The following is a 27121-nucleotide window of genomic DNA, read 5'->3' as shown; positions in this document are numbered from 1 at the left end:
ACTAAAGATACTGTGCAGTAATACTGATACGGCCTATGTGAATTTTCTTTTAAATATGGCGCCACTTACGCAGTTTTAAATTTCAGATGACTTTATAACATTTCGAGAAATACTGGTTGTACGTGACTTTTGAACCTAGTAAATTTTACCTTTATAAGTAATTTAATACAATAAATATTATATTATCTACAAGTATTACCCAAATATTTAATAAAATACTTACTACACGTCGGCTGTGATATGCTCTCCGCCAGGCAGTATCCGCATCCGCCGGAAACTCTGAAAACCGCGGAAATTTCAGGCGGCAGTTTTAGCGAGTTTGGCTTTAGGCTCGGCGCTTTTCTATTTTTTCCAAAGAGGTAGCGGATTGAGTCAACCGATCGACAGGATAACATTTAATACTTCCTTATTAAGGGTCTCGAACTGTCCCACTTCGTGCCTGCGGACGGGACACCAGTCCAGAAGATTACAAAACAACAGTCTTTCCAGCCGTATCCAACAAATGCACGCTGCTCCCATCTTGCATCCCGCGGTAAAAACATAGAGCTAGTCTTCCGGACTACTCAGATAAATCAAACATGCGCCGTCGTGTCGCTGAAGTTCAAGTCTCTGACAAGGAACCGAACCCCGTGCGGGTTGTGTTGCTCCCAAGTAAGTCTGCATCGCCCGCACTGTTGGTCTCCATGTTGATCACCTAGCACCATGTCACCACGATTCAAAAGCTGTGCTCGCCGTTTTGATATTTACAAAAAGACAGAGGGGGAAACGAATTAGCTGAGAAGGGAGAGGGAGGGTCATTATTTTGGTTTCTAGGCTAGGTGGCGCAAACTACTGCACGTTATAATGGGTGTAGCCATAGCACCCATCCATCCATGGTTGTGGGTTTTTTCTCCTCTCCACTCACCTTTTTTCGAGCATTCGCTTTGCTAAAGTAGAAAGAGTGGAGGGCTGCGAAAGGAGCTTGTCCTGCTAATCTTTACTGGCAACAGATTATGAGGAAAATTCTCAGGCTGGTGCATCTCTCTAGGAGATTGACCCAATCACGCTTTATTGACTAGTGTGCATTTGTTTGTTGCCTGTTGTCGGTAACTCCGAGATATTACAGTGGTGTCCAATAAGGCATTTGCGTCATTCCTGTGGACAGCGTTGGTTGTTTTTGTTTGTGCTTTCATATACCTTATCTGTGTCGAATGCAGGCAACTATTGCAACTTTTCTTTTAAAAGTAATCAGATATGGCTTATTCCAAAAATCTAAACTAATTATGGAAGGCAAGATATGGATTTGTCTTTTTTGTTGCACAACTACTTTCACCAACTCCGCTTCCTAAAACGATGCCCCCATTCACTCACACATCATCCAGCGTGGAGAGCGAAGTATCATTCCACGTAATGTTTTTCGTTCAGATTAATCCTGACCAATTCAATAATTTCTTTTATTTAGTCAGGATGGTGTCAAAGTATTTCTGTCTTTTTAATGCCCATATTGAACGGCCCTCTCCACCTCGCAGAAAGCTTGGTGCCAGAGGAGGACGAGAAACGGCATGCTGTGATATCGCTGCCCCATCCAAAAACAGGTGACCAATCTAACAAGCAAGGAACCATTACCTATGAAGCATTGTTTCGACCACGGACGGTATAATCGTGAAACTGTGGAATCTTTTAGGTGCACCTGCACTCTTCGTGAGAAGCGATGCGGGGCAGTATTTTGAGATGACGAAGTTCAAGGAGAAGTTTAGGTCGTGGTTTCTTGGTGACACCGTCGAGTCCGGTGGGTACCGCTTCCCCTACATTAAACTTTTTTCTATTCCTGTTCATCCAAAAATCTTACATTTGCAGCTCTAGTGTTTCAGACTGCTAGGTTCCATGCAGAATGCCCTAATAATTGACTTTATATTTTTATGAATCCCGTTTGTTTTATGTACTTTAAAATTTCTAGAAATCTATGTATCGTTGATGTTCACTGGGAGTCTCCTGACAAGGAGTGTCACAAGGAAAGAACGTAGAGGGAAAGAACTAGAGCACCATGTTTAATCTATGCCAGTAGCCAGTACACCAATCACCAGATATCTCCAAGGTCGCAAAGACCCTACTCATTCATGCCAGCTTGGAGAGCTACCCAATACTGCTGACACACCCTCAGTACGGTCCAGCTGTAATTTGGGAATTTCTAGAATACAAATTCGTGTAGGTGACGAAGAAAAATACTGCTTTAGTGCACCTGTAATTATATAAATCTATACATGGTGAACAAAAACAGTGCCAAAGACAAGGACAAAAGAGGAACATACACAACAGTGCTTGTCCTGTTTTGTATGTTCCTCTCTTGTCCTTGTCTTTTGCACTGGTTTTGTTCACCTTGTATAACAAATACCAATTAGCTCAGCTTTCAGTTTTATCATATAAATCTAATATATTCAACGCTGTGCGTCAGCCTAGTCCTTGTTCTGAGTGAAGCTAACATAACTTTAGACACCAGATGTTTCGAGCTCTTGAAATATCTGAAGCTTGATTACTTTAAAACAGATCACCTGCTGTATACAGCCTTATCCTTTGTGAAAATGTTATCTAGGGAAACGCATGTATTGGTGCACAGTACAGAAGAAATGCCGTGTTAACTCTCTACATCTTGCAGATGGTTCGTTGTACATTGTGACACCAATGGATCCATTATTTTTTGCACTGGCACTTATGCAAAAGGTAGGCAACATTTTACTACCGTTACAGTGTAGTCGCACGAGCAACCCATAAGCAGTTGTCGTGCAGCAGGGTTTTTTTCACATGCTTTCGCTGCATGCATGTACAGCCTCCAGATTTTTTAACTATATTTTGCAAACATCGACCGGCTGGAAAATCAGCGCCTTATCGCGGCGCGAAACAGCAGGTCAGCGAGACAACGCGCGTGTGCAGAAAGCACACGCCTAGCCTCGCTGACTTGGCTGTTTCACGCCGTGATAAGGTGCTTATCTACCGGCCAGTCAGCGTTTGGGCAATATTGTTAAAAAATCTGGAGGCTGCACATGCATATTTTTTGCTGGATCAGCTTATAATATAGCAATGCCTGTATAAATTATGACTACAACTTGTATTAAAATTTTGCTCCTGTAGCCGATAGTATCATACGATGGTGGGAAGATGACTTTCTCGCAAATTTGGACGGTGCATAAAACTGAGGCGTACCTTTTCTGATCACAGAGCAACAAGTTTCGTCCGTTGGAAGATTTTGCCGAGGGCAACGAGTTCCCCACGTTATCAAATGTGCTGAAGGGCTGTGAAGAATGCATCCAGCACATCGCAGATGTGAAAGGTATGTTTGCCACTGTTCCAGGGGTCCGAGTGTTTACGCACGGTTGTATGTTGAGAAACATTTTGGCACCCTCGCAACCCCTAAAAGTTTAAGTTGACACAAGCCTGTAGACCAGGGGTTCCTATACCTATGACTCTAAAGGGATGCCCAACTCTCTTCATTGAGAGCCCCCTCCTAGTCTCAGCATCATTGCAGAATCATACATACCTTGTAAACAACAATGCTTACACTTAAGAATGTTTGGCACCTGTTTCTGCATTAATGAAGGACTTAAATGTTTCAAAATATTGCTTAATCTGGAAGAACACTTTCCATACTTGGGGGTACAGACAGCCGAGGAAATATGGCAACTCGGAAAACCCCTGGGTTTCTAAGAACCTATGTTTTAGACAACAAATTTGGCTGTTTGCACATTTCAATAACCTTGATTTTTATGTGCCAGAAACGGTGGAGTTTCCTGCTCTGCAATGCCATTTTTTCCGTGTCTGACCGGATAGAGGCTCATTGCGGAACCGAGATTTCGGTTGCACGTTGAGAGGTCCTCAAGCGGTTGAAACTAATTCTGAGCCCTCCAATGAGGGGTGCCAGATGCCCTTGTTAGCTTGGCCCGTAAAATCCCCAGATTTGACTTTCTCCGTGTCTGAACTGCAACAGGTGGCCCGTCTCAGTGTACATGGATTTTTGAGTCTGACGTAGGCATGCCATTGGCTACGTACATCCTATTGATCAGCATGCCAAATGCTTGTTTGGCACATATTCTTTTGTCTTTCTCCCGGAAGTTTTGGGAAACGACAAAGTGTACCGCCACAACGAAGCCAAGGCCCTCGTCTGGCTGGAAAAGAAGGTGTCGGCGGTGTCAGGAGTTCTCAAGGCACGGGACATCACCGTGGGGGCCTCCTGCAAGAGCTCCGCCTTGGTCAGGAGCAAGAAGGACAGCCGCCCCACCGAACGTGAGTCCACTCACTCCCAGAACATGCAGCACACAACACAATCACCCAAACGTTCATACGATCGGATGTTATGCAAACGTGTCTGGCATTTTGGCTCTTACGGCTCGAGGATATCTGGGGAGACCTTGAAACTCGTCATTCGAAATAGCCGATTACTGTCTTCGAGTGAGCTATTGGGTGGTTATATGTAGAAAGTCAAGCAAAACTCTTGCGGTATAGAGTCGTCTTTAGTACAGTATGTGCTTTGCTTTGCCCATACCGACGAAGCAAAGCTAAGTCTTGCAATAATTGGTTGTCGTGGTCTTATTAAGAAAGAGTACACAAACAATGCCAGCGAGTGCGGGGAAAGAGTTGGCTGGTGGCAAACCAAAGTCATTCACTGTAAGTTAAACAGACTGATGTATGCTGCGCTGCAAAGTTACACTTAACACATAAAGACGTAAACTACGAGATGATATGAAAGACAGTTAAAGGGGCCCTGCAAGGACTTGTTTACTGGTTTTTAATTTGCACCGAACCTTAGCGCACTGAACGTAGTAACTTAGTGAAGCTTTTCTGTTCTCAAAATTCGGTTTATTTTAAAAGTTATAGGCAAATTAAAATTACAAAAACAAGCAAAAAATAACCTCCCTCATGATGTCCTTGGTTGCTTGAGTGGCCGTGAACTAAAGGAGGGGTAGTGAGCTCATCGAGCGCTCACGGCTGTCGCACTCCGTGTCGGCGGCGTGAGAGGGCGCCACTAAAGCATGTTCTGGATAGGCTGTATGCAGCGGGCGGCCAGAGCGGCTCTCATTGCATTTGCTGCGCGACTAAACACTAATTTGGCATGACACTTCATTGGCCACAAACGACAGCAAACACGGGGTAAAGATCAGTTCAGAATGGGAGCCAGTTCGCGCTGCCATACCGCGAAACGGCTAAACTTCTTGCCGAGCCAGTCGGAAAAGCTTCTCGCCGAAGGCCTTTGGAATGCTCAGAGCCAGTCGGATCCTCCTGTCCATACGACCGCAGCGCCGCCGCGTACATCCAGGACCTTTCCGTGTCGGCGCCTGATCCCACTACTCCTTTCTAGAATGCGCCGCCTTTTCCACTGCTTGGTGGCGGGTATGTTGATGAGTCATTTCTTGTTTCCGTACCCTATAAACTGCATTCGTTTCTTTTCTGGTCTAAAATACTGAACAAAAACTACTTTTATAAATAATTTAAACGGTTCGCGCCACTTATATTTTGCATTTCATCTAAAAAGAAGCTTTTAGCAGCTCTGACCAGTAGTAAGCCCAGTACCAAAGACGTCACATTTTGCGCGCTTTCAGTACCGCAGGTTACCCTCGTCGGTGGAGGAGGTTTCCACGTCGTCCGGTTAAAATATGACGCACTGCCATTTAGTTACTCTATCCGTGCCTGCTGGCTTGCCCGAACCCCAAGAGACGTGGAAACCACAAAAAAGGTAGACGCTTAAATATGATTGCAGGGCCCCTTTAAGAACATGACATACTTGTGAATGCGCAGACTAACAACTGTTTATTTTTTGTTTCTTCTTCCTTTATACCTTTCTTTTGAAGGATGAAGATTGCCTGATAATTCATGGAATTGAAAATTAATGTCTTTGCGGGCAATAGACCGATCTCACTAAGCGTTTGGCGCTTGCCCGAGGCAGCCATAACTTTAGTTCACAGGAGGCATTCGGCAGTGCACGAGACTGTTCGTGCCCTGCACGCGCAGAGTTCCAGCGAGGTTGCCGCACACGCAGAAAGACTAAAGTTCTCTCGATGCATTGCGGCAGCGGTGGCGTAACCAAACTGGCTGGTGAGATCGGTCTATTGTAGACAAGGCGGGACTGGAGTTTAGATGACATGTATGTACCTGAGAAATCGTGGAAAGGACTGGGACGATTAATGTCTTTTCTGTCATTTGTAGACAGATGATGCTGGTGGTGCTTGTGTTTACGCTCTTGCCATCCTGGAGCTGATGTTTGTCCTGTTATGCTGCAGGATCTTTTTAAGCAGTTCTATTTCTCTTTGTTTTAAGGCTATTGAGAAATAGCCTTAAACGAAAAATAAACAGTTGTTAGTCTGCGCATTCACAAGTAAGTCATGTTCTTAACTCTCTTTCTTACCATCTCATAGTTTACGTCTTTATGTGTTAAGTGTAACTTTGCAGCGCAGTATACATCAGAATGACAAACCAACTAGCCCAAATCCAAGCATTGTTAAACAGACACTGACAGGGTATTTATGCTCGCCAAGGTTTTTATTTATAGATGATATGTGAGAGCCCAACTTCCCAGAACACAATTTGCGGCTCGAAATTTGTTTTCTTTCTGCCCGAAAACCGCCGACCAAGAACTGACCGGTTTGAGTCACACCCACTCTCTTCTCCGTGGTCACGTGCTGTTTTCTATGGTTTAGACACAACCACCAAATATAATCAGAGTCGTGGGTCATCGAAAGCACACACTCAATATTAAAAATAGAAAAGGAATATGATACCCATTTTGTGTGGCTACTAAAAAGCCGCAAATAGGTTGATTGAAGGGAAAGGTAGTTACACAGCCACGTGACTTCCGCCAACTCTCTCCATCTCTATATTTCTTCTTCCTCCCCAATCCAGTTTCGGTTTAGAGCAGTTTCATTTTTTGGCTTTATTAAAAATATATGTGATGCTGTAGCAAAATATTGATTGGGTAGTCTTCTGATGGCCTTAATAGATCGCCTGGCAGGAAAAAAAAAAGAAAATTTCTGGGGGGGGTGTTAGTGTCCCTTTAAGCTCCTTCATATGGAAAAGTAGTGCAGTTTGCCACAGCACATTCTTTTTTCCTCTTCTAACCTTTTCCTCCCCAGGCTGCACACTACCATTTTTTTTAGCAGGAGTGCCCGTGAGGAAAGAAGTTTTGAACAGTGGTCAGCGTTACTCTTTTGCATACAGGGGTTTCAAGTGCGAATGAGTGTGACAGCCTCAATTGCGTGATTTCTGTGTTTTCTTTTCAGAGGACTATGTTGCGACTGCCTACTCTATTGTGGCCGACTACATCTTGCCCGAGTTGAGTGCTCAGCTCAAGTCATCCCTAAAGTGAGCAGGATTTAATCGGGTGTCTGGGAAAATAGTTGAAACCTAATCCGTTTCTGCTTTAAGCTTACTGCAGTCAATCTTGCACACTTTAATTTCAAAAAGAAGTCCTGTGCTCTGTTCCACCTTACAATGTACTACCATAACGGAAGTTATAAGCCATGTTAATCGATCCAGTGCTCCACGCATGCCATGGGACTTCAAGTGCCGCGTGTCGGTCCACCCAACCGAAAGGTCATAGGACAAACTTCGAGCTATGGCTTGGCTCTAGTGGTTCATAGCATCTGTTGCAGTACATCATAAGGTTAGATGGAGTATACCTATTTCATTTGCTGGTGCTCGAAGAGCATAGTTTATTTAAGTTGTTTAGATTACTTGATTATATGACTTGGAAGGCTACTACTAATACTGTTGCAGCAGACCTGAAACTCTTTCCCCTCTCTCTTTGCTTATTATGTGTTTGTACAATTGTTAGTCTTTGAGGACGAGCAAGTAACCTTATACTGAAACTGTATTCACCTGCTTCTTTCCGAAAAGGCTGGACTTGAAGACTGAAAGGATCGTTGAAAAGACACCAGAAGCACCACCAGCAAAAGTAAGGGTCCTCGCCGCTTTGTGTTCTACTGTCTCATTCTCTGCCTTACAATGAGGTAGGCATGTGCAAATGGTGGGGGGGGGGGGGGGGGGGGATTCTGAATTTGAAGCGAATGGTGGTTTTGTCTAAATATTTTCTAATTGAATGTCGAATAGTTTTTACAAGCCTTTCACTACTGCAACATGCCTAAAAGAAAACTCAGTTGAACTTGTGAAGGTTGTTACCAAGCTTCCACTTGTTAATTTTTTAGATAAGCTAATTTTAATCTAACTATATTTATTGACTGTTTCCTCCGAAAGTACATTGGACATTGGAATGGCAAGTAAACAACACATTCAATATAAAATTAAACCTATAGAAATGCACAACTATGCCCAATCAACAAGATTTATAAACATTCTTGCTAATAAGCAAATCTCTTTTCTTCAATCGCATATGATTAACGCAGGTTGCCAAAGCATGTCTGCTTAACATATACTTGTGCATGCCAGCTTAATTTTGTAAATTTCGCTGTAATGTAGATATTAATATTCATAAAGTTTTCGTTCCTTCCTAAATACATCAGGCGCGTGCGTGCACCATCCCACCTTGGAAAGAAGCTTTCCTCCTATGCACGCTGCTGCCATATTTGTACTTTCTGAAGTGTTGAGCGCACTTCTTACCAAGCACCGGTGTACTGCGGAGACGCTACACTCACAAAAGCGAGCTCCGCGGGTGTTGCTTTCCTGCAATGCACCGGTGCTCGGTAATAGCCATTGACACGACGGACTGATCTACAAACGGATTGATCACGTGATAACATGTCCGTGGTTCGTCCGTCTCCCAAGAACATCCACACGAAGGAGACGACGAGCGGACGCCAGCGAGGACGAACCGAACCTGTTCGCCACCCCACAGTGCTGCGAAACTCCAACATCGCACCGCGGCACCATTGTCCAAAAGAGAAATCAATGTTTGCTACCGCAATAAAGAATCATACGCTGCTGTTACGTACAGATAGAGACAAAACACCGTGATAAACTTCGCGCAAAGCGCCACCAGCTTTTGACACAGGCATGGTCTTGCTTGAGAAGGATTCGGCGTAGAAGCGACGAAGTTATGGGCTCGCTGAGGGTCATTTGGAGATGCCTTCATACAATCGGTGCGCGTGCACAACACTCAAGTACACCATAGCCACAGGAAAGGTCTTGCTTGGTAAAAGCCTGATCGGATGTGCAAGAATTATTGCGGCATGCTAGACGGGTTTTGACGGGAGCTTCTTGACATGGACCTGGAGGAGTACGCGGGCCTGGGTCGTGTCAGCCGGACAATGTTTCTGCAGTTTCTTTCATGTGTGGAACCAAGAATCGCAGAACAAAATGAACCAGTAAACGTATAAAATGCAACGATGAACCATTTTTGTTTTAATCGTCAGAAAACCAAGAAAACGTTGTACCGTTGCCAGACTAAAAGCTTTTTAAGTCAATCTCCTGCCAAAAATCTGAGAGTAAAAAGGGGCTCAACTTTATCAGTCCGCGCGTTTGCAGACGAGGCACGGATTGCAGGAATCTGCGACGTGCCGGTCACTTGGTACATGTTCCGCGGACGAAAATCGCTATTCAGTCTTTTGTGTGAATTGGCTATAAGAAGCTTGCGCAACGGGGCTAACCTGCTGCGTTAACACTTAAAAAAATATGAATATATCACAGTTCATCTCGAGGCGAATATTGAATAGCATATTATTCGAAACTGCTACTCGAAAATTCGAATATTTGCACTACATTACAATAAGGCTAACATTTTCCGTAATATCTTAACCTCATTATTTTCTTAATTCAACCTCTGTCGAATGAGATGTAGTAGATAGTGCTATGTCTTATTCATAAAAAGCGTATAAATCCTTGAAGTCTCAGCGACATACAGTACAGGTAGTTGAGTCAATGTTTCAAAGGCTATTGCTGATGTAGTGACTTGAAGTTTTTTCCAGTTTTTCCTAAAAAGGAATTGGGACTTATAGGGGCAATGAAGGCAATTTTGGATATTTTTTTGGTCATTGAACTGGGTTCCAGGCAGGCACGTAGCCAGGATTTTGTTTCAAGGAGGGTCCACCCATGACAAAATGCTGTATGAGGGGGAGGGGGGAGAGGAGGTCCCAGCAAAATGGAAGATTTCGGGAGGGGTTGGCCCATGGGCCCCCCCCCTGGCTACGTGCCTGGTTCCAGGCATGTCCCAAGCAACGTTACCCAAATTTCAGCCGAAACCGGTGCTTGTGTGCCGCGCAAATCAATTAAACAGTCACGATAATAATCATACCAGGATCAATTGCAGCGACGCCCCGAGAATTGCGGGAGAAGCCAGGAAAAGCAGAGTTTGTGCGACGTTGCAGGGCCTAGAAGTGCGACATCACAAGAGATGCATCAGTGATTGGTTGAAACAAAAGATGTGCCCTTGGTCACGTTTTAGTTTGCGATATTTATGAACACTTTTCCGATTTCCACTCGAATAACCATGAAAAGTATAAATCGCTCTGGAAATGATTACTAAACCGTAAATAAAATAACATAATTATTTTTCTCTTTGCTACGCTGGACGCGAAACAAGCAATGAGCAACTGTGGGCAAACAAAATAAACGAAAAAGGAACACGGCGCAGAACACGCGGGAGACGTTTGGTTTTGGTTTCAGATGCCGGACTCCGGAATGCCTCGTAAAAAGGCATTCCAGAGTCCCGCATCCTTAGGAAGCATCTCCTGTTCCGTTGGTGTTAGGTCATTGAACGGGAGCTCGAACTCGCTAGCGAGAGCGGACTCACTCATGAGAGCGGCATTATTTTGTGTCTTCCATGTTGACAGGTACGACGAAACGACCGCACTGCTATAACCCGCCGCTGTAACCAGACTCTCGACATCCTAAATGCTATTGATACCGACTATTCATGCTTGGCGTCACTCCCTACGTCACCTCCTTTTTCAAAAGCCCATAAACGAGGGTGGAGATAGTTTAGTTTCGGTTTCTTCAGTTCTTTTGTAGGCACAGAAATACGTGTCACGAATGTCTATAAAAACTTGGGCAGTGTGCTAGGTTCCCAAAAAGCCTAAAAACACAATTAAAAAAAAAAAGTCATTAAAATTATCTTCATTATCCTTTTAAGAAATAGCTTGTGCGATCAGATCGAAAAGAGCTTTTGTTTCGATTAATCACTTGCGTCGAAAGGTTACATCTTGTTCTTTGTTTGGCTCTTTGTTAGCCCTAGCACATTCTTATTTTTGTTTTTTCAGAAATTGAAAGGCGCTGACAGCGTGCAGCCGGTGGAAGACTACAGCAAAGGCATTCTGAAGAATGTGAAGGGAGCTGCTGTAAGAATGAGCTGAAGACTTTGCACTGGCTCCTTTTACCTACTTATCTTTTTGTGCACCATAGAACAGAGCACCGTCAGTGCAGAATCTATATGAATTTCGGAAATACCCGAGGTAGTTAACATTGTGTGACCAGTACCAAGTGGCTGAGGCATAGGTAGCATATGGCTGTAGTATTTCATTTCTGCCTGTATCTCCTAGCTTTTGCCATGCTTTTAAAGGGACACTGACAGGGTACTTATGCTCGCCAAGGTTTTTGTTTGTACATGATGTAAGGGAGCCCAACTACCGACCACACAATTTGCGGCTTGAAATTCGTTTCCTTTCCATCCTAAGTAGTTGATCGAAAACTGGCCAGTTAAATCGCGCTCACTCTCTTCTCCGTGGTCCTGTGCCGTTTTCTATTGTTTAGACACAACCACCAAAGATAATTAAAGTCATGGGTCTTCAAGGCAAACACTTAATGCTAAAAATTGACGAAAATTATGATACCCATTTTTTGTGGCTTCTAAGAGGCTGCGATAAAAAAAGAAAAAAAAAAAGTTAGACAGCCACATGATTTTTAGCAACTTTCTCTATATTTAGTCTTCCTCCCCAGTCCAGTTTCGATTTCGAGCAGTTGCATTTTTTTTACTTTATTAAAAATATGTGACGTAGCAAAATATTGACTGAGTGGTCTTCTGACATCACAATAAATCGCCTGGCGAAAAATTTAAAACACAAAATGTTGTAATGGTCCCTTGGTGGATAGCATCCAAGTTCTCGCACACACTCAGCAAGGACACAGAACATTGTCTTAAAGCTTTTGCTTGATTGTTTGTGCTTGTGCAGGAAGCATTCTACAGGGTGATTCAAGGAGACGCCAGGCTCTTTAAATCGACCACAAAATTCGGTTTCTTAACCTATCGCGCTACGACTTTGTGCAGCGTTGCCCACAGATGGTGCATTTTTTTTTGTGAAATTTGCAAAGAGCAAACTTACCCGAGGAAAAAGTAGAGAAAAAAAAAGGCTTAGCTCCTATGGAAATGCAGCAACGCCACCGGTCTTCAAACAACACGGCACCGTTTCGCACGGGAGACAAGAGATGGTGCAAGCGGCCGCGACGCCAACTGCCGGCAACGAACGAGCATACGACGCCGAGAGCCGTCGTCTTTAGCAGACAAGGAACTGCAGTTCCTTGTTGTTATTGCGCCTGTTTTTGTTCCTGCGACTGTCGCCGCCTGCGGAACGCGCGCCACTTTTGAGTCGAAAAGATTGTCTGCTAAAGACGCTGGCTCTCGGCGCCGTATGCTCGTTCGTTGGCGGCGTTCATTGCACCATCTTTTGTCTCCCGTGCGAAACGGCGCCGTGTTGTTTGAAGACCGGTGGCGTTGCTGCGTTTCCATAGGAGCTAAGCCTTTTTCTTTCTTTACTTTTTCCTCAGGTAAGTTCGCTCTTTGCAAATTTTACAAAAAAAGAAAAAATGAACCATCTTTGGGCAACGCTGCACAAAGTCGTAGTGCGATAGGTTAAGAAACCGAATTTTGCGGTTGATTTAAAGAGCCTGGCGTCTCCTTGAATCACCCTGTAGCTCACTTTTGGTTGCATAAACATTTCCTGCAGGAGCGACGGCCTGAATTGAAGTTCCATTTGCCATGTTTGTTTTTTTAGACGCCCAAGTTGACTGCAGGCCAGAAGAAACTTCAAAAGGTTGACAAGACTGGCATGAAAAGCATCTCCAGTTTCTTTGCAAAGAAAGGAAGCTAGAATCTCATTCTCCCCTACGGCTGCATTGTCAAGACTCCTCGCATTACCTAGTATAGTATGTTTATCATCTGTTGCAAATTGTGTTTTGAACTACTACTTAACTGCAACTCAGAAATGCATATTATTCCACTCAAAACAATTTTTGAGCTTGTGAAACAAGCATTTGTGATGGCTTTGGGCCATTGTTTAATAAAGCATCTTTACATTATGGAGTACCAGGTGTAGCACTGGTTGGTATATAGTGGTAGGTGTGCCTCCAGGGGTATTGAAATGTCCAGTCTGGGGGGCTTCTCTAAAAAAATATGCTGAATGTTTTCCTTTTTATTAATAACAGTTCAATTAAAAAACTGGTAATAAAAAAGTACAGTTTTTTTTTTAGATTAAAAAGAATTGTGAATTATTCAATAAAAGAAATCCCATGAACTCGTGTTTACAAACAAACTGGTGTGCTTTTAATGGCTTGCCAGCAGCACCGTGCATGCCCGATGGGGTGTGGGCAAGGTGTGGGCGAGTTGGTTCATGTTTAAGCAATGCATAAATCAGCATTGGGATGTAGTGTTCATGGTGCTGGCGCGAGTCCCCATGTTCTTTTTTGCATTAGTATTGTCGGTTCTGAGTCTTGTTAGCAATGTCCGACTACTTTAGAAGCCTTAGCGAAATGAACAAAACTCTCTTATATAGCAAAACCTCAAGTCAGCGATTGCCACTGTCAACATCACAGTGTGTCTACTGTTTACACCGAGCCAATTTACTCCAAAAACTGTTAGTTTTTAGGTGCCTACAATTAAGTCGCATCACAATTATTGTGTTGACGGCACATAAACAGATGGTGGTATAAGGGCCGCTGTCAGTTGAATGTAAAGATGGTTGTTTAAAACGAGCAGACGGCTGCTTGAACATAAGCAACACATGCAATCCCGGTGGTCCCGACCACTTCGAGTTCTCCCGCGTCGTTTTTTATTGATACAAATAAATCTTGCGACACAAGTCTCCATAAATTCACTCCAAAGTGCCTCCCATACAGGCAATCGTGATCGAACGCAGCGTTTCTCCTCTTCATGGCACCTGCCCACCTTCTCGGACAAATCTGGCAGGCAGGAAGATTTGTGAGAACTGATCTCGGCACTTTTTCCAGCTCTTGCAATGCAGCCCGTAGTGTCATTTTTTCGAGAAGGCGGGTTTCTTCCGAGTTGTGCCAGAATGTGGCGATGCCCGGCCAGCACGGCGTTTTTTGCCCATGCTCTGGGCAGGTGTGCCCCGAAGCGCTGTCGCCACGGCACAATGTAGGAGAGTTGAGTTGGTGTATAGTAGTGAGGATAACTGCAGCCATAACTGTCGGTGTGACATGCAATTGGGCCGTTTCTTTTCCAAACTAAAACGTTGGGTTCCTTTTTAAAGGGGACACCGCAATCCAGCATCGAATAAGCATACAGTACAACAGCCACGCGTGGTATAAAAGAAGAATCTCGTTTTAATGACACACTTCAGGATACAGGCCTGCACAATTGAGACAAAACGATTATGTACAAAAAAACCTCTCGCGGCTGTAGCGAAGGCAGGAGCACTGGGTCACCCCCTCGCCACCAATGGATGAAGAAAAAAAATATGTCTGTACAATGTGTCTGCCAGGAATGTGACGCTGCCCTCGCGACAAATGCGTCTGCTACCACGAAAAGCACAAGCGCGTCGGAAAAGCGTACCGTGGGAAGTCTGAACCGGGTTCCCGACGTGGTGGCCGTAAGCAGGTGGCAACGATACAAAACAAAAAGAGCACGATCGGGACAAAAAACACTAAAATTGCACGTTTTGCGTAAAGTGTGGCAACCTTGCTGATGCGGCAGCAGTTCCGGAAACGCACAGCGACTTTTGAGATGAGGCGTAGAAGCTGTTTCCGACATTGATTCATTGTTTCGCGTCGACGTTGAACAAGGTGTGAATGCTGTTGAGGCCACAAAACAGGACTGTAACTTAGCATAAATAGTGCAGCGAAAGAATGTGCCTCCCCAAAACAGGCAGATGCCCGAAAATATTCTTCCTCCTTTCCAGTTTCGTACGTTGAATTCAGCTTTCTCCCTTCGCTTACTTGGCATGGCCGTACTGTGGAGCAAGCAGAATTATTTTTGCGTACTTGACCGTTGTAGAGTTCGGTTGATGCTGCGTTTGAACAAAGTTGCAATCCTGTTGGACGCAGCTTTAAAGCCGTCGCTGCGGACACTGAAAGCAAACCGTTGGAGAAGTGCCCCTATACCCTGCTTCACCCCGCGTCGAACCGCAATGGATGCAACGAGCCGTCGAGGCCGATCCAGCTCTATGAGCACAGCACGTGATACTCTTTCCACCTGTCGCTGCACCCCGTCTCCAAGGTCATGTGACACTCACAGAGCCTTGGATTGGCTCCAATGGCTCGTAGCATCCGCTGCGGTCGGTCGTAAGATGAAATGGGGTATATTCGTCTTCTAGAGACACAGCCAGTCACAAAAAATGATAGGTGGATTTTTAGACGGGGTCAGAGTGTCGGAAACGGGAAGCATATATAAGTATAACTTAAGGAAAGATGAGTATGTACATCAGAAGATAACATGCTCCACTAATGACAATTACATGTGCCCCCAATTATTCTAGCAGACCACCACTTTCGGGATCTGGCATCGACAACGTTTTGTTCGGTCGTTGGCTGCTATGACATTTGCGCCAAATATATGGGCCCCAATTCGTTCAAACTAATAATAATGGAAGATGCACATTTGAAGACATAAAGAACATTGTAAGAACCAATGTTTGTCATTGCTCCTAAAAAGTTACATAACTCCAGCTGGTCCAATCCATAAATGCAAATACTGAATCTTGCGAGGTAGCAATGACAGGGAATCGAGTTATTTTTTTGTCACACTCCTGTCGAGCAATCATGGCAGTGTGCCAATGTTGTAGGGCGATCCGTTCACAATTCGAGTATACTTGGACATGTTTTTTTCGAAAACCACTTGGAAAAGACAATTTGAACGATTTGTTCAAACGGTGTGAAATCTCGTACAACCTTTAAACATCTATTCGTAACTTAGCTGCATCCTTTCAGCTCTTTTCGATAAAAGTGACCGAAGTGAGTTTCAGATAGCTTTGAAAAGTCACCAATGCAGACGCAAAACGTTTTTTCTGCCATCACTTTAAATCGAAACATCTTTTCAATCGCTCAAAACTATCGATCTGAAATGCTCGCAACATGTCACAAGTTTATGATTGTCCACTATTTACACCCTGAAAAGTTGGCCCATATTACACCTGAAACTCGACTCTCTGCAAAGAATGGAGGCATGACAACAAAACATGGTAATTACCGAGCATAATCTTTGCTCCGTGATTATGACGAATTATGCCGCATTTCGGAACCAACGGTATCAATGCCCCAGACTCTAGGTAATACGAGGCATCGCATTGCTAGGTGCAATCAAAGAAGACTTGGGAGAGCACAGATGTAGGTTATCGTTATCCTGAAAACTGATAAGACGCGCAGTTTTAAGAGCCAGTCGGACAGCCCGAGGCAAATGAACCTCAAAATGCACAAAAAACTAAAAACATTCTTGGACAAACTTTGCAACTCAATAACACCCGGCTGCCCCAAAGACAAGAAAGCAGTCGGAATAAGAGAGGGATTCTAAAATCGAAATGTGGCAGACACACGAAAGAAAATAAACAAGAGCAAGCTAACCCAGACCAGCAGCGGCAGCTGCAAACACAACACACCAATTATACAAGACACCTAAACCCAGCAACAGTGGCAATACTCAGCAAATAGATTAGTTCTAAAATGACACTTCTCTGGCAGCAAACGAAAGTGATGATGGATGATTGGATGTGCACATAAAAGTAGTAGCAATGTAGCTTTCACCTCGCACGCCGAGGGCCTCCCCAACTTGCAACCTCTTTTGCAATCGCGTCCCCGACGCTTCCTGGATGCCGCTGGGAGCCACAACTTGGCCAAGGTTCTTCTCTAGCTGAACACGGTTAACCTTTACCTAGCGAGACGCGTTTTCCCGCTTCATTTGCATATGTACACAGAAGCCAATGCCAGGCTTTTCTAACGGTCGTTGCACCGACGCTGGAAACTGGGCTCGCTGTACCAACTTTTACGCAGCTAGGAATTTTCACTTCGGTACACAATAACATGCTTGCAGTAATGCAATCGCACACTGTCCGAGTAAAGATTGATAATCGTTAAAAAATAAGACACAAATTGTAAAAACTCATAATTAAAATGCATGCAATGGCAAATGAAAGATTTCTGTTGCAACGATTGTCCGATGAATAGATATGTGGGTCAGTACTCCTCTGTTCTTTATCAGGCAAACTTTTACGTTTGCCATTTTGGTGGTCGGGCACACTGAGGTACCTGAAATTTACCGTCCTTTTTGAATTGTCTTTTGGCAGAACGAAAGATTACAGGAACTCTAATAACGCCACAAAAAAGTTATCATAATCTTACTTCCCCAAAGAAGGTCAAAGCTTTGCCAAAACTTGCCACTTTGCCCGACGTCCGCCGCAGTTTTCAGCGTCCGTTTTTGCAACGAAAACTCTCGACCCGCCTCTCGAAACGTAATCCTCGAAGACGCACCATTCGACCCCACGAGCATTCGTAGATGCCCCCCACCATCCGTTAGAAAAAAAAAAAAGAATACAAGGTCACCGTCAATTCGCAAAGTTCCATCGGCATTCAAAGAAGAGCCGGCTGCGCCGAAAGTGCTACTCTTGCGTGATGTACGACACTATGTCCGTCACACTCTTGAGCTCGTCCTCTTCTCCCCCCTCCGCGTTCCCCCTCTGCCGTAGGATGTTGGTGATGGTGAACCCGCCGTCTGACGATCCCGCCCCCCCCGGAGGGGGTGGGTGGTTCCCCGGACCCCACTGGGAACCCGGAGGCCCTGGCGGGTATGGCCCCGGGGGGCCGTAGGGTCCCTCCTCCGGCGGGACATAGTACCCGGGCGGCCTCACGCCACCGCCGTTACCGCCACCGTTGTTTCCGCAGTTGTTGTAGTACTCCGGGGGAGGCGGGGCCTGCGGATGGTGGTAGCCGGGATGGTGGTACCGGTAAGGCCCGGGGGCGGCACCCCTTGGTGGAAAACCGCCGCGGGGGCCGTACGCGAAGTAGGGTGGCGCCTGGTACGAGTCGGGGGGCCGGTAGACGTCGCGCGGAGGGTAGGGGCCTCCGCGCGGAGGTGGAAACCTCCCGTCCAGCGGGGTCAGCTGGTTTCCGCCGCGCTGCGGCGGCGGCGGCGGCGGTGGGGCGTCTAGACTCGTGAACTGGGGTGGGCTCGGGGAGGCCCGCGCGTATGCGTCGACGGGGGCCGGAGGCAGGGGCCTTCCGTAGCCGCCTTCCATGGGCACGCAGTCGCCGTAGGGGTCCGCCGCGGCGTAAGGACGAGGCGGGAGGTAAGGGTATGGACCTCCTCGCGGCGGGTAGTGTCCCTTGGCTGCGCTCTGCTGCGGCGGGGCGGGCGGGTTATCATCCGGGAACCCCTTCTCGTCGTCCTCGTCGTCTTCGTCCGGAAAGCCCTTGGATTCGTCGTCATCCGGAAAGCCCTTGTCCTCGTGTCCCCCAATGGGACGCGGAGAGGAGGAGGAGCATGCTGGCGATGGGACGTTGCTGCCGCTGTTGTTGTTCGAGGCGTCCTGCCCCAACAGGAGCCGCGAGATCGGGCCAGGCTTCGGAGAGTCCCGCTGCTGCGCCGCGTGGGGCTGGAAACCCCGTTGTTCCGCGACGAGCGATGTGGGAATCGTGGACTGGGGAATGGCCGCAGCCATAACCGGAGCTTGCACTGCGACCGGTGGCGGCACGGGTGGAGGAGGCGCGGTCACCTCAACAACGTTCTCGTGCGGGGCCAGAGATGGTTTCGGCTCGACGCTCGCTTCCTTTTCTGCATGCTCGCCGTCGGCGGCAGACGGTGCTTCTTTCACCTCCGTGGCCTTGCTTGCCTCCTCTTCCTCCTCGTCGTCATCCGAGCGGATGACCTGCCTGTTCTTCCCGAATTTCTTCTCCTCTTCCGATCCGCTGCTCTCTTCCTCTTCCGAGCTCTCCGTCTCCTCGCTCTCGTCCTCCGAGCTGCTGTCCGTCGCCCTCTTCTTGGCGGCCTTCTTGGGGTCCTGGGCCGTGTCCTCTTCCGTCCTCGCCTTCTTGGCGCTCCGGGCCTGCTTCCGCTTCTTGCAGCAGCTCTCCTCGCTCCCCTCCGAGGCGTCGTCGTCGTCTTTCTTGGCGCGGCCCTTACCCTTCCGGCCGTCCTCCGAGCTGTCCTCCGTGAACTCCGCCTCCTCTTCCTCCGAGGAGGAGACCTCCCTCCAGGTGCGCCGGTTCTTGGGCTTCTTCTTCTTGCGCTTCCACTCCACGTCCGTCTCCTCAGAGTCGCTCCTTGCCGGGCGGCGCCGCGGGCTGCGAAAAACGATTGAAGCACGTTAGGCTTCCCTAAAAAAGTGCACCAATTACCGAGGCATTCGTGTGTGCCTAGATTTTTACCGAAATATACTCCACTAATGCCCGACGATCGAGAAAAAATAAATAACTCAACATCTGCCCTGTAACTTCCTTTTTTTTCACGGGAAACTCTTTGTTAAGAATTGATTGCTTGGGTTTCTCCCACTCTTGTTTCCCGACTCAAAGTATGATCGTGACACAAAGCTTGAATTATCTGATAAGTAGCAAGTAGTTTGAGGCAGGTCATCCTTAATAAATGTATGGGAATCTAATAAACATGCTACTTTCAATGACCAATCAAGCACCGAGAGTGCACCGACGCAAAGAAACTGTTAGTGTATAGCTGCAGGGTGTGAAATTGGCTTGGGTGACTTTGGGTGTCTCTGACTTTGCACGTTTATGCGCTAACTCTCAGGTTTTGGTAGGAAAAGGATTCTCCCCAGAGTGGGCGGCAGTGGTTTCGCCACCCGCCACTCTGGCTGACTGTCCATTCCTACAGTGTCCAATGCACCTCTACAATTTGCACCCCCTGAACAAAACACTGTTGATTTTCAAAATGCACGAAGCCCCGCATTGTTGCATTGACAGACTAGTGTGGCACTACACAACGGGACTGCATAATCTCCACAAACAAAATCCCGGCTGTGCGGCAGAGAAAGTGCAGAGAACAGCAAAAGTTGTTGCAGCCAATCGCCCCCTCCCCTCAGCACACTGGAAATTGTCAGATGGCCAGATCCCAAGAATTTCTGGAGAGAACCCTGGTTGGAATATATATTTTTTTTTCTCTCTCACCAAATATGCAAGTTTGCAGAGAAAAACTAATCAGAAGGTTAGTTCTCAGGATAATTATAATTAACCAGATTTTGTTTCTAGAAACAATATTGAAAAAATATATTTCTAATTTTTTTTAGAAAAGAATGTTTTAACATATGGCCAGGTGCTACAAAATTATAAAGAATACAATGCTGAAAACCCTTCTTACATTGAACCATTATTAGTGACTTTAGAACACATTGAAGTTTAGTGCCCAATGTGTGGCTCCCAAGCAAGGATACAATAGTTCAGTTAGAAATTTTCCTACACCCAAAATTTAAATATTGGCTTCCAACATTGTATGCTTTGCACATTTAGCTATATGTTGCTAAAAAAAGTTATATTTCTGTCTACCCTAAACGCCGAGATACTCCCCCCGAAAATTTGTAAGGAGGTCAATATTTGTTTTGAGAAAGTGTTTGAGTGCAAGTTCAGCCCACATAGATATTATAAAGCAATATTATAGCTCATATATTAATCCTAAAAACATGAAACTTGCCAGATCGAAAGGAGAAATAGCTGTTACTTTCAAAATTGCCATTTTTCCAAAAAAAAAAAAAAACAGTTTTTTAGGGATTTTTTATTTCCAAAGACCCATGTCTCCCCTTACAGGGTAACTGCAAAGAAAAAAAGTAGGGGTGTGCGAATATTCGAAACTTCGAATACTTCGCGAATAATGCTTGCTATTCGATTCGATTCGCTTCGCCCTTTCGCTGTTCGAACTATTCGAGTTCTTCGAATACTTCGAGAACTACGAATAACGCGGAACTCATTGATTAGTGTCAACTTGCGGTCGAGTTCTTTGTTTTGTTTTTGCACTGCGCAGTATGGTTTCGAGCTTGGCAAACCTACACAACCAACCTAAGTATCTTTTTTTTTTTTTTCTCTTTGTAGGAAGGATTGGAAAGTTATTTGCACGCGGTAGCGCGATCTGTCCTTTGCTTGCCGTGATGTCCGGATTGCAGAGTTGGCTAAGTGGTCGTGGTGCAAACGCTGCGATAGATAGGATGAAGGACTACGGTTTGCAACGGCACATGCATCGTCGCGACGGACCGCACGATGTTTCGGGCGTCCGCCCGAGACGTCTTGTATACGTTGCTGTCCACATTCATAGCACAACCATATATTCGTGATTTCGTACCTAGAGTGACTACAGTAGCCAAGGTGCTATGGATTCGGATATGGATTTATAGCTCACCTCGGCTATCGGTGATATCTGGCTTGTGTTATTTTCCGCTTGATTTTCCGGTTTATCAGTTTGCCAGTATTCCGTTTGTTATTTATTTCTATCCGTTTTCAATGATAAAAATGAGACTTCCTCCCCCCGCCAAAAAACAAACAAACAAAAAAAAAACATATTCTTAAATTATTGCATCTTTGTGGCGCCCTCTATGGACAGAACTATTGCACACGGAAAGAGATGGTGCATAGTCAGTGCGGTTGCGCAGCGCGATCGCGCAATCTGAAACTCTGCTGTGGCCTGTCGACCCGCCTCCGCTTGTGTACTTCCGTTTACGTTCACGTGGTTGCGTTCACGAGCGTAAAAAGAGATCGCACAAAGTAGAGACGCAATCATCGACTTCGTATTGCGGCTTGCGGACTCGCCACCGCTTGTGTACTTGCGTTTACGCTCAAGTGCCTCCTTTCGTCCGCGATGCGATCTCCGACTGCGTTGTGGCTTGCCGACCCGCCTTCACTTTTGCACTTTCATTTACGTTCTCTAACCTCACTCAAGGAATGGTATTTTAGTGACTGATCTTTCTTCATCTGTTTTTTTTAACAGTCACATGTGGGACATTTTTCTTATTGCAATAAAAGTAACCTTTTCATAAACGTTTGTTGAAAAAAAATTCCAGTTGTGTTTTTTTATTAAGCATTCTTGTTTAATTCACATCAAATAGAAAATATTTGTTTTCAAATATATCCTTATTTGAAACTACTATTCGTATTCGAAAATATTCGATTCGATTCGATTCGTAACCTTTATTATTCGATTCGATTCGCTTCGAAAGATTTTGATATTCGCACACCTCTAAAAAAAAGTGCATTTTTAAACAGCCTAATTGGGGCAAGCATGTCACAAAACAGTCTTTTTCTGCCAAAAACAGAATTTTTTACAGCAATATTTATTGCGCGAGACTGATTTTAGTTTGCAGCTATTTCGTCTCTTTTAAATTGCGCGCCACAAAGTTGGTATTACACGTCACGGAGTAGCTGCTATACGTCACGGAGTGACGTATAGCAGCCACTCTGCATGCGTCGAAAGAGCGGGAGTTTCAAATGTGGAGAAGTTGTGACTAACTAAATTACATCCTGTGGCGTAAATATTGCTAGAAAAAGTTAGTTTTTTCGCGGAAGATTTATTTTGTGACATGCTTGTCCCATATAGGCTGTTTAAAAAAAAAAAAGATTTTTTTTCTTTGCAGTTACCCTTTAACGCGAGTTAAAAAATTTTGCCCTTGAGACTGATCGACTGTGTTGCAAACGCCTATGACCGCCTGTGACGGCAACACGTGAGCAACACGAGTCGGGCTCGGAAATGGGTCCCAATGACAAAGGAGGAGACCACAAGGCATACGCACGCCGACTTCCTCTTTCTAGCCTTGGCTTCCTCGTCGTCAGAAGAAATCTCTCGGTAGTTGACTTGCTTGGAGGCCGCCCGCCGTGTGGTGCAGCCCCCGTCGCTGTCCGACTCGTAGTCGTCGTCCATCACTGGAAAGAGACGGGAGAGAAAGGAAATGGCGCATCCACACTTCCTGCGTGCCGTTCTGACACGCCGGCCTTGCTCGCCGAAATTTTCAATGAGATCGAATCCACACGCGACAAATTCGAGAATGGTGCATTATCGGATACAACAAACTAATGTCTGTAGCAGAGTCTTGCTGGTATACTTTCCACATAATTTTAGCCCCTCTTAATAACAAATTTATTTCTTTATTTATTTGATATGTGCCCACAAACAGCATGATGCCATCAGCGTGGTGCACAAAAGAAAACAAAGCAAAGAAAGTATGTGAAAATAGGTGAATAAAGCGAAGAGGAAAAGAAAGAAAAAAAATGAACAAATATTATAAATGACTGTAAACGACATCGTGTGGGGACATGAAACTTGATAGAATATAGTAAATTGGCACAGTAGCGCCGTGGATATGTACAGTAATCCCTCTTTATAACGAAGTCAACGGGACAGCAAAAAAATTCAATATAAGCGGTAATTCGGTAAAAGCGAGAGACCCCAAAAAAAACAGCGACAGCAGCCTGTGTTTTCCCAAGTGCCTTTCCAATGTCACTTGGTGTTTACCCTAGCCACACGCAAGGTCTACGATAGCAGCATCCGTGGCAGGAGCAACAACGGGAACGTCCGCATCGACACGCGTGAACGAATCAGAATTATCCTCGCTGGCCTCGCCAACATGTTTGCACACGCTCCTGCAGAGATTGTTGCAGCCCTGGGAATCGTGCGCCGGCTCAGCAAGCATCCTCGCGAGAGAAAATCCGATGTGCGCAAAGCGGTCGGCAATCTTTCATCTTTGGGTGGTGCACGCTATCTCTTGCATGAGAAACTTCTCGCACCCGTCCAGTGTATCTTGCTTGTTCTGCAATATCTTGGGCAGTGTTGAATAGCCATTGCCGGAATAATGAATTCTTTGAAGATTTCGGACTTGGGCCGATCACTTTTCTGAACCTCGCAAATCTAACCAACTTTCGGTAAACTCTACCACCCTCCCATACAACGCATTTGTATGCCGCGAGCGCAACCACACAGGCGCGTCAAGGGCTCCCAAAGGGATGGTCTCCTCCGGGCTCCATCGGCTCCATCGCTCCTTTGACCCAATTCCGACAAGAATCAAGCAGCGTCGGCCGCGCAGGCACCATGAGTAGCGTCGGAACATGGCAGCTGGTCCTGCTGCTCAATGGCCGCGTTGGCACATCGGCACTGGAAGCGGCGCTGTGCGTGCAATGCCCTCCGTCACCCATTTGCTCCTTTTTTTCGTTTGCCATTTGCCTCGGTGGAGAAGAAACACAAAGGCCTCCGTGCGCCTCCGTGTAGACTCGTGTGCATTCGGCACCTTGGCCTTCGTAATAAACGTGGTCTGCCGCCGACACACTTCGAATGCTGTAAACGACTTAATTTTTGCGGGGACCTAATTTTCGTGAATTTTGCGAATCCCTACAATTCGCGAAAAATAGGTCCCGCGAACAATTCTGGTAAAATGTAAACACATGGAAATCTATATTGAGACCCCACCGCGTCGAGAAAATTAGAACCCACAAATTATTCCAAATCTTCAGCTTTGACCTAAATCGCGAAATATTGAGCCTGCGAAAAATGAGTCTTACTAAAATGCACAGTTGGGTTAGTTGGTATGCATTCGTGATGAAAAACAGCGCAAAACACAAGTACACAGAGGAGAGAGTGCCTTGTCCTGTGTTTATTTCTCTCCTCTGTGTCCTTGTGTTTTGCACTGTTTTTCACCAAAAATAAGTCGTTTACAGTAATCCGGTTCAGAATGTGTGCATTTTGGTCAGAACCACGTTGAACTTTGACAAAAGCAAAAATTTGATAAAGCAATTTCATTGAACGAGGGATTACTGTGCGAGGTAAAAAGTGGCAAAAGTTTTCGACCTAAATCCATAGCAAATTGGACGAAAAAAAAGTGGTGGGCTAACTCTTGGTGTGCCATAAAAAAGAAGTTGGAAAAATGCTAGTTTTACATTATGAGACCCTCGAAACTTGCGATCGCAGGAATTGGCGATGAATTAAAGACAACTGTCCTTCCCAGTCAGCAACGTTCGGTTATCTCCCGCTGTGGGTAACAATGTTTTTGCCGAGGTCACCATTGGCCAGGGCCCTGCAATTAATAGGAGTAAGCTATCTCTCGGTGCTTCAAAAAAAAAAAAAAAAGCTCGAGGTACACCTAAGCACTTCTTATGAGTTGTGAATGCAAAAGCACGCACACCGCTCTTTACTCCCTTCTTTAATCTGCGGCGTACAGCGCGCTGACCTCGGGCGTGAAATGGTGGAGCCACTGCCTCGTAGACACGCAGTGCCATCGGGTGAGCGATCGTTCAAACTGTCGTGTGCCTTGCGGCACGAGGAACGAACAGACAGCAACGTAGTTCCCAGCAGAACGAACCCCTTAGTTTATTTCATGCGCCGCATATATTGCCACGCGCCGTACAACCGACAAGAGGCGAGCAAACGCGGTGATCAGTGATAACACAACAGCGTGATAACACAGTCAGAATGACACCACACAAACTGACGCGCAGTGGCCAATGGGAGCCTTGTCGACGCACGCTAGCCAATGGGACCGAAGTGTGAAAGGTGCCATTGGCAAGCTTTGCACGAGGTTTCATTAAGGTGCCGTTTTGCATGATTTCAAAGCTGATGACGTCGGCTCGCTCCATGAGACCAGTTAATGGCATTAAAAATAGCAAATCATGCCAAAAATAGGGGGTGGGATATCTCTCGGCGGTAGGACATCTCTCGGGATATTACCGTATTTACTCACATGATGACCACACTTTTTTTCCCAAAAAATTTACCCATATTTGGGGGGGGGGGGGGGGGGGGGGGGGCTTCATTACGCAGGGTCAAACTTTTGCATTTACACTCTTTGCGCAAATGTCATTTTAAGTGCCAATTAGGCATGGCAGGGTACTTACTGTGGCCTGTCTCCACTAATGGAGGCGCGCCCACGGCTGGTCGTGGGAGCTCCACAGTGATCATGCTTTATGAATTGCAAACCTTTTTTAGGGCGCTTTTGGCGTGTCTTTTGCCGAAGTAAAAGCGCCCTACGAAGCTCACTCAACACAAAGAGCAACGCGACCGTTCTTAGGCCTAACCACTTTCACGATTTGACCGTCCAAAAGCGGACCACAGACGATGGCGTGTCTGTTGACATCAATGCATGCGATAGGCAAAGAATGACCGGGGCTGAGCAATTCCTCGACCCAAGCTTCGTCAGGTGTGCGTGCCGCTCGGTTGCACGGTCGATCACTTCCGCAACTATGCACTTGCACCCAATACGAGAGCGGCTTGGCTTGGCTTGACTTGGCCTGACCGCTTGGTGGCTAGCTAAATTGGACACAATTCGAGACTCGCGGAGCCAAAAATTGGAGGTGCGTTCATTACACGAAGGAAAAAAAAGAGTAAATATTGGTACCCGTTGTGAAGGGTGCATTCATTATGCAAGTAAATACGGTATGCACCATTTCTATCAGGTAGGTCACGGTTCCTGCTTTATGTCCGAAATATTAACAAGTCTGAAATTATCAGTGACCAAAAAAAGCGGTCAGCGACTACACCTTGGCTGCAGAAATAAGCAACGTTTACTATCCACAAAATCTGTGAGGAAAACACAATGACAAAGGAGATATTTGTGAACTCTGTCAAACACATGGAGTAGTCGCTGCTTATGCCAGATGCATGAAACAAACTGCAATGAAAGTTGTTCACTGCTGTTTGCTTGCAGTTAAGCAGCGCAAGTGCCGACACTTTGGCATTTGCGTCCTTTTGAGTTCCGAATACGTTGCGCGCAGTGATGCTTTCGAAGGGCCTCACCAAAGTCGTCCTTGCGGTAGCCGGAGCGGGTGGCCTTGCCCTTAGAACGTGAAACGGGGGGAGCCCTGCGCCTCCTCCGAGAACCTGCCTCCCAGTCGGAGCCCGTCGAAGGGGCGGCCTCGCTGGCGCTGGAAGCGCTCACTTCCGAGTGGCTCGCACTGCAAAACGCAAGAGCGTCAAGAGATCTTGACTAGGATAACCAGACACTAAGGCTGCCCTGGTCCCTAGGAATTGAGGTTCAACAGTATATGCATCATTTACGCAAATACTGCAAGCTAACCTTGGTTG

The 27121-nt window shown here is 45.9% G+C and overlaps 2 protein-coding genes and 1 pseudogene across 2 annotated transcripts in view; 1 reads left to right on the top strand and 2 right to left on the bottom strand.

Annotated features, from left to right (window-relative positions):
* The first annotated feature begins 245 nt into the window (after positions 1 to 245).
* Positions 246 to 13207, top strand: LOC115321688 (ribonuclease H2 subunit B). Its single transcript, XM_029981941.4, has 10 exons — positions 246 to 651; positions 1509 to 1574; positions 1664 to 1768; positions 2633 to 2697; positions 3193 to 3304; positions 4084 to 4254; positions 7242 to 7323; positions 7858 to 7915; positions 11172 to 11249; positions 12900 to 13207. The coding sequence occupies exons 1-10, from the start codon at positions 579 to 581 to the stop codon at positions 12993 to 12995; spliced, it is 906 nt and encodes a 301-aa protein (XP_029837801.2). The 5' UTR covers positions 246 to 578; the 3' UTR covers positions 12996 to 13207.
* A 1230-nt stretch (positions 13208 to 14437) lies between these two features.
* Positions 14438 to 27121, bottom strand: part of LOC115321687 (serine/arginine repetitive matrix protein 2) — a 42302-nt gene continuing 29618 nt past the window's right edge. Inside the window, exons 15-17 of the mRNA XM_029981940.4 lie at positions 26834 to 26991; positions 22848 to 22977; positions 14438 to 19410 (exon numbers count right to left, since the gene is read on the bottom strand). Coding sequence (XP_029837800.2) covers positions 17730 to 19410; positions 22848 to 22977; positions 26834 to 26991 — 1969 coding nt within the window. The 3' untranslated portion in view covers positions 14438 to 17729. The remainder of the gene's footprint in view (positions 19411 to 22847; positions 22978 to 26833; positions 26992 to 27121) is intronic.
* On the bottom strand, positions 14467 to 16050 carry LOC8029568 (annotated as a pseudogene).

Source organism: Ixodes scapularis, unplaced genomic scaffold, assembly GCF_016920785.2.
Source record: "Ixodes scapularis isolate PalLabHiFi unplaced genomic scaffold, ASM1692078v2 PGA_scaffold5__190_contigs__length_132052651, whole genome shotgun sequence".
In the NCBI taxonomy this organism is placed as follows: domain Eukaryota; kingdom Metazoa; phylum Arthropoda; class Arachnida; order Ixodida; family Ixodidae; genus Ixodes; species Ixodes scapularis.
Note: the sequence above shows the minus strand (reverse complement) of the source record. Positions and strands in the feature narration are given on the sequence as shown.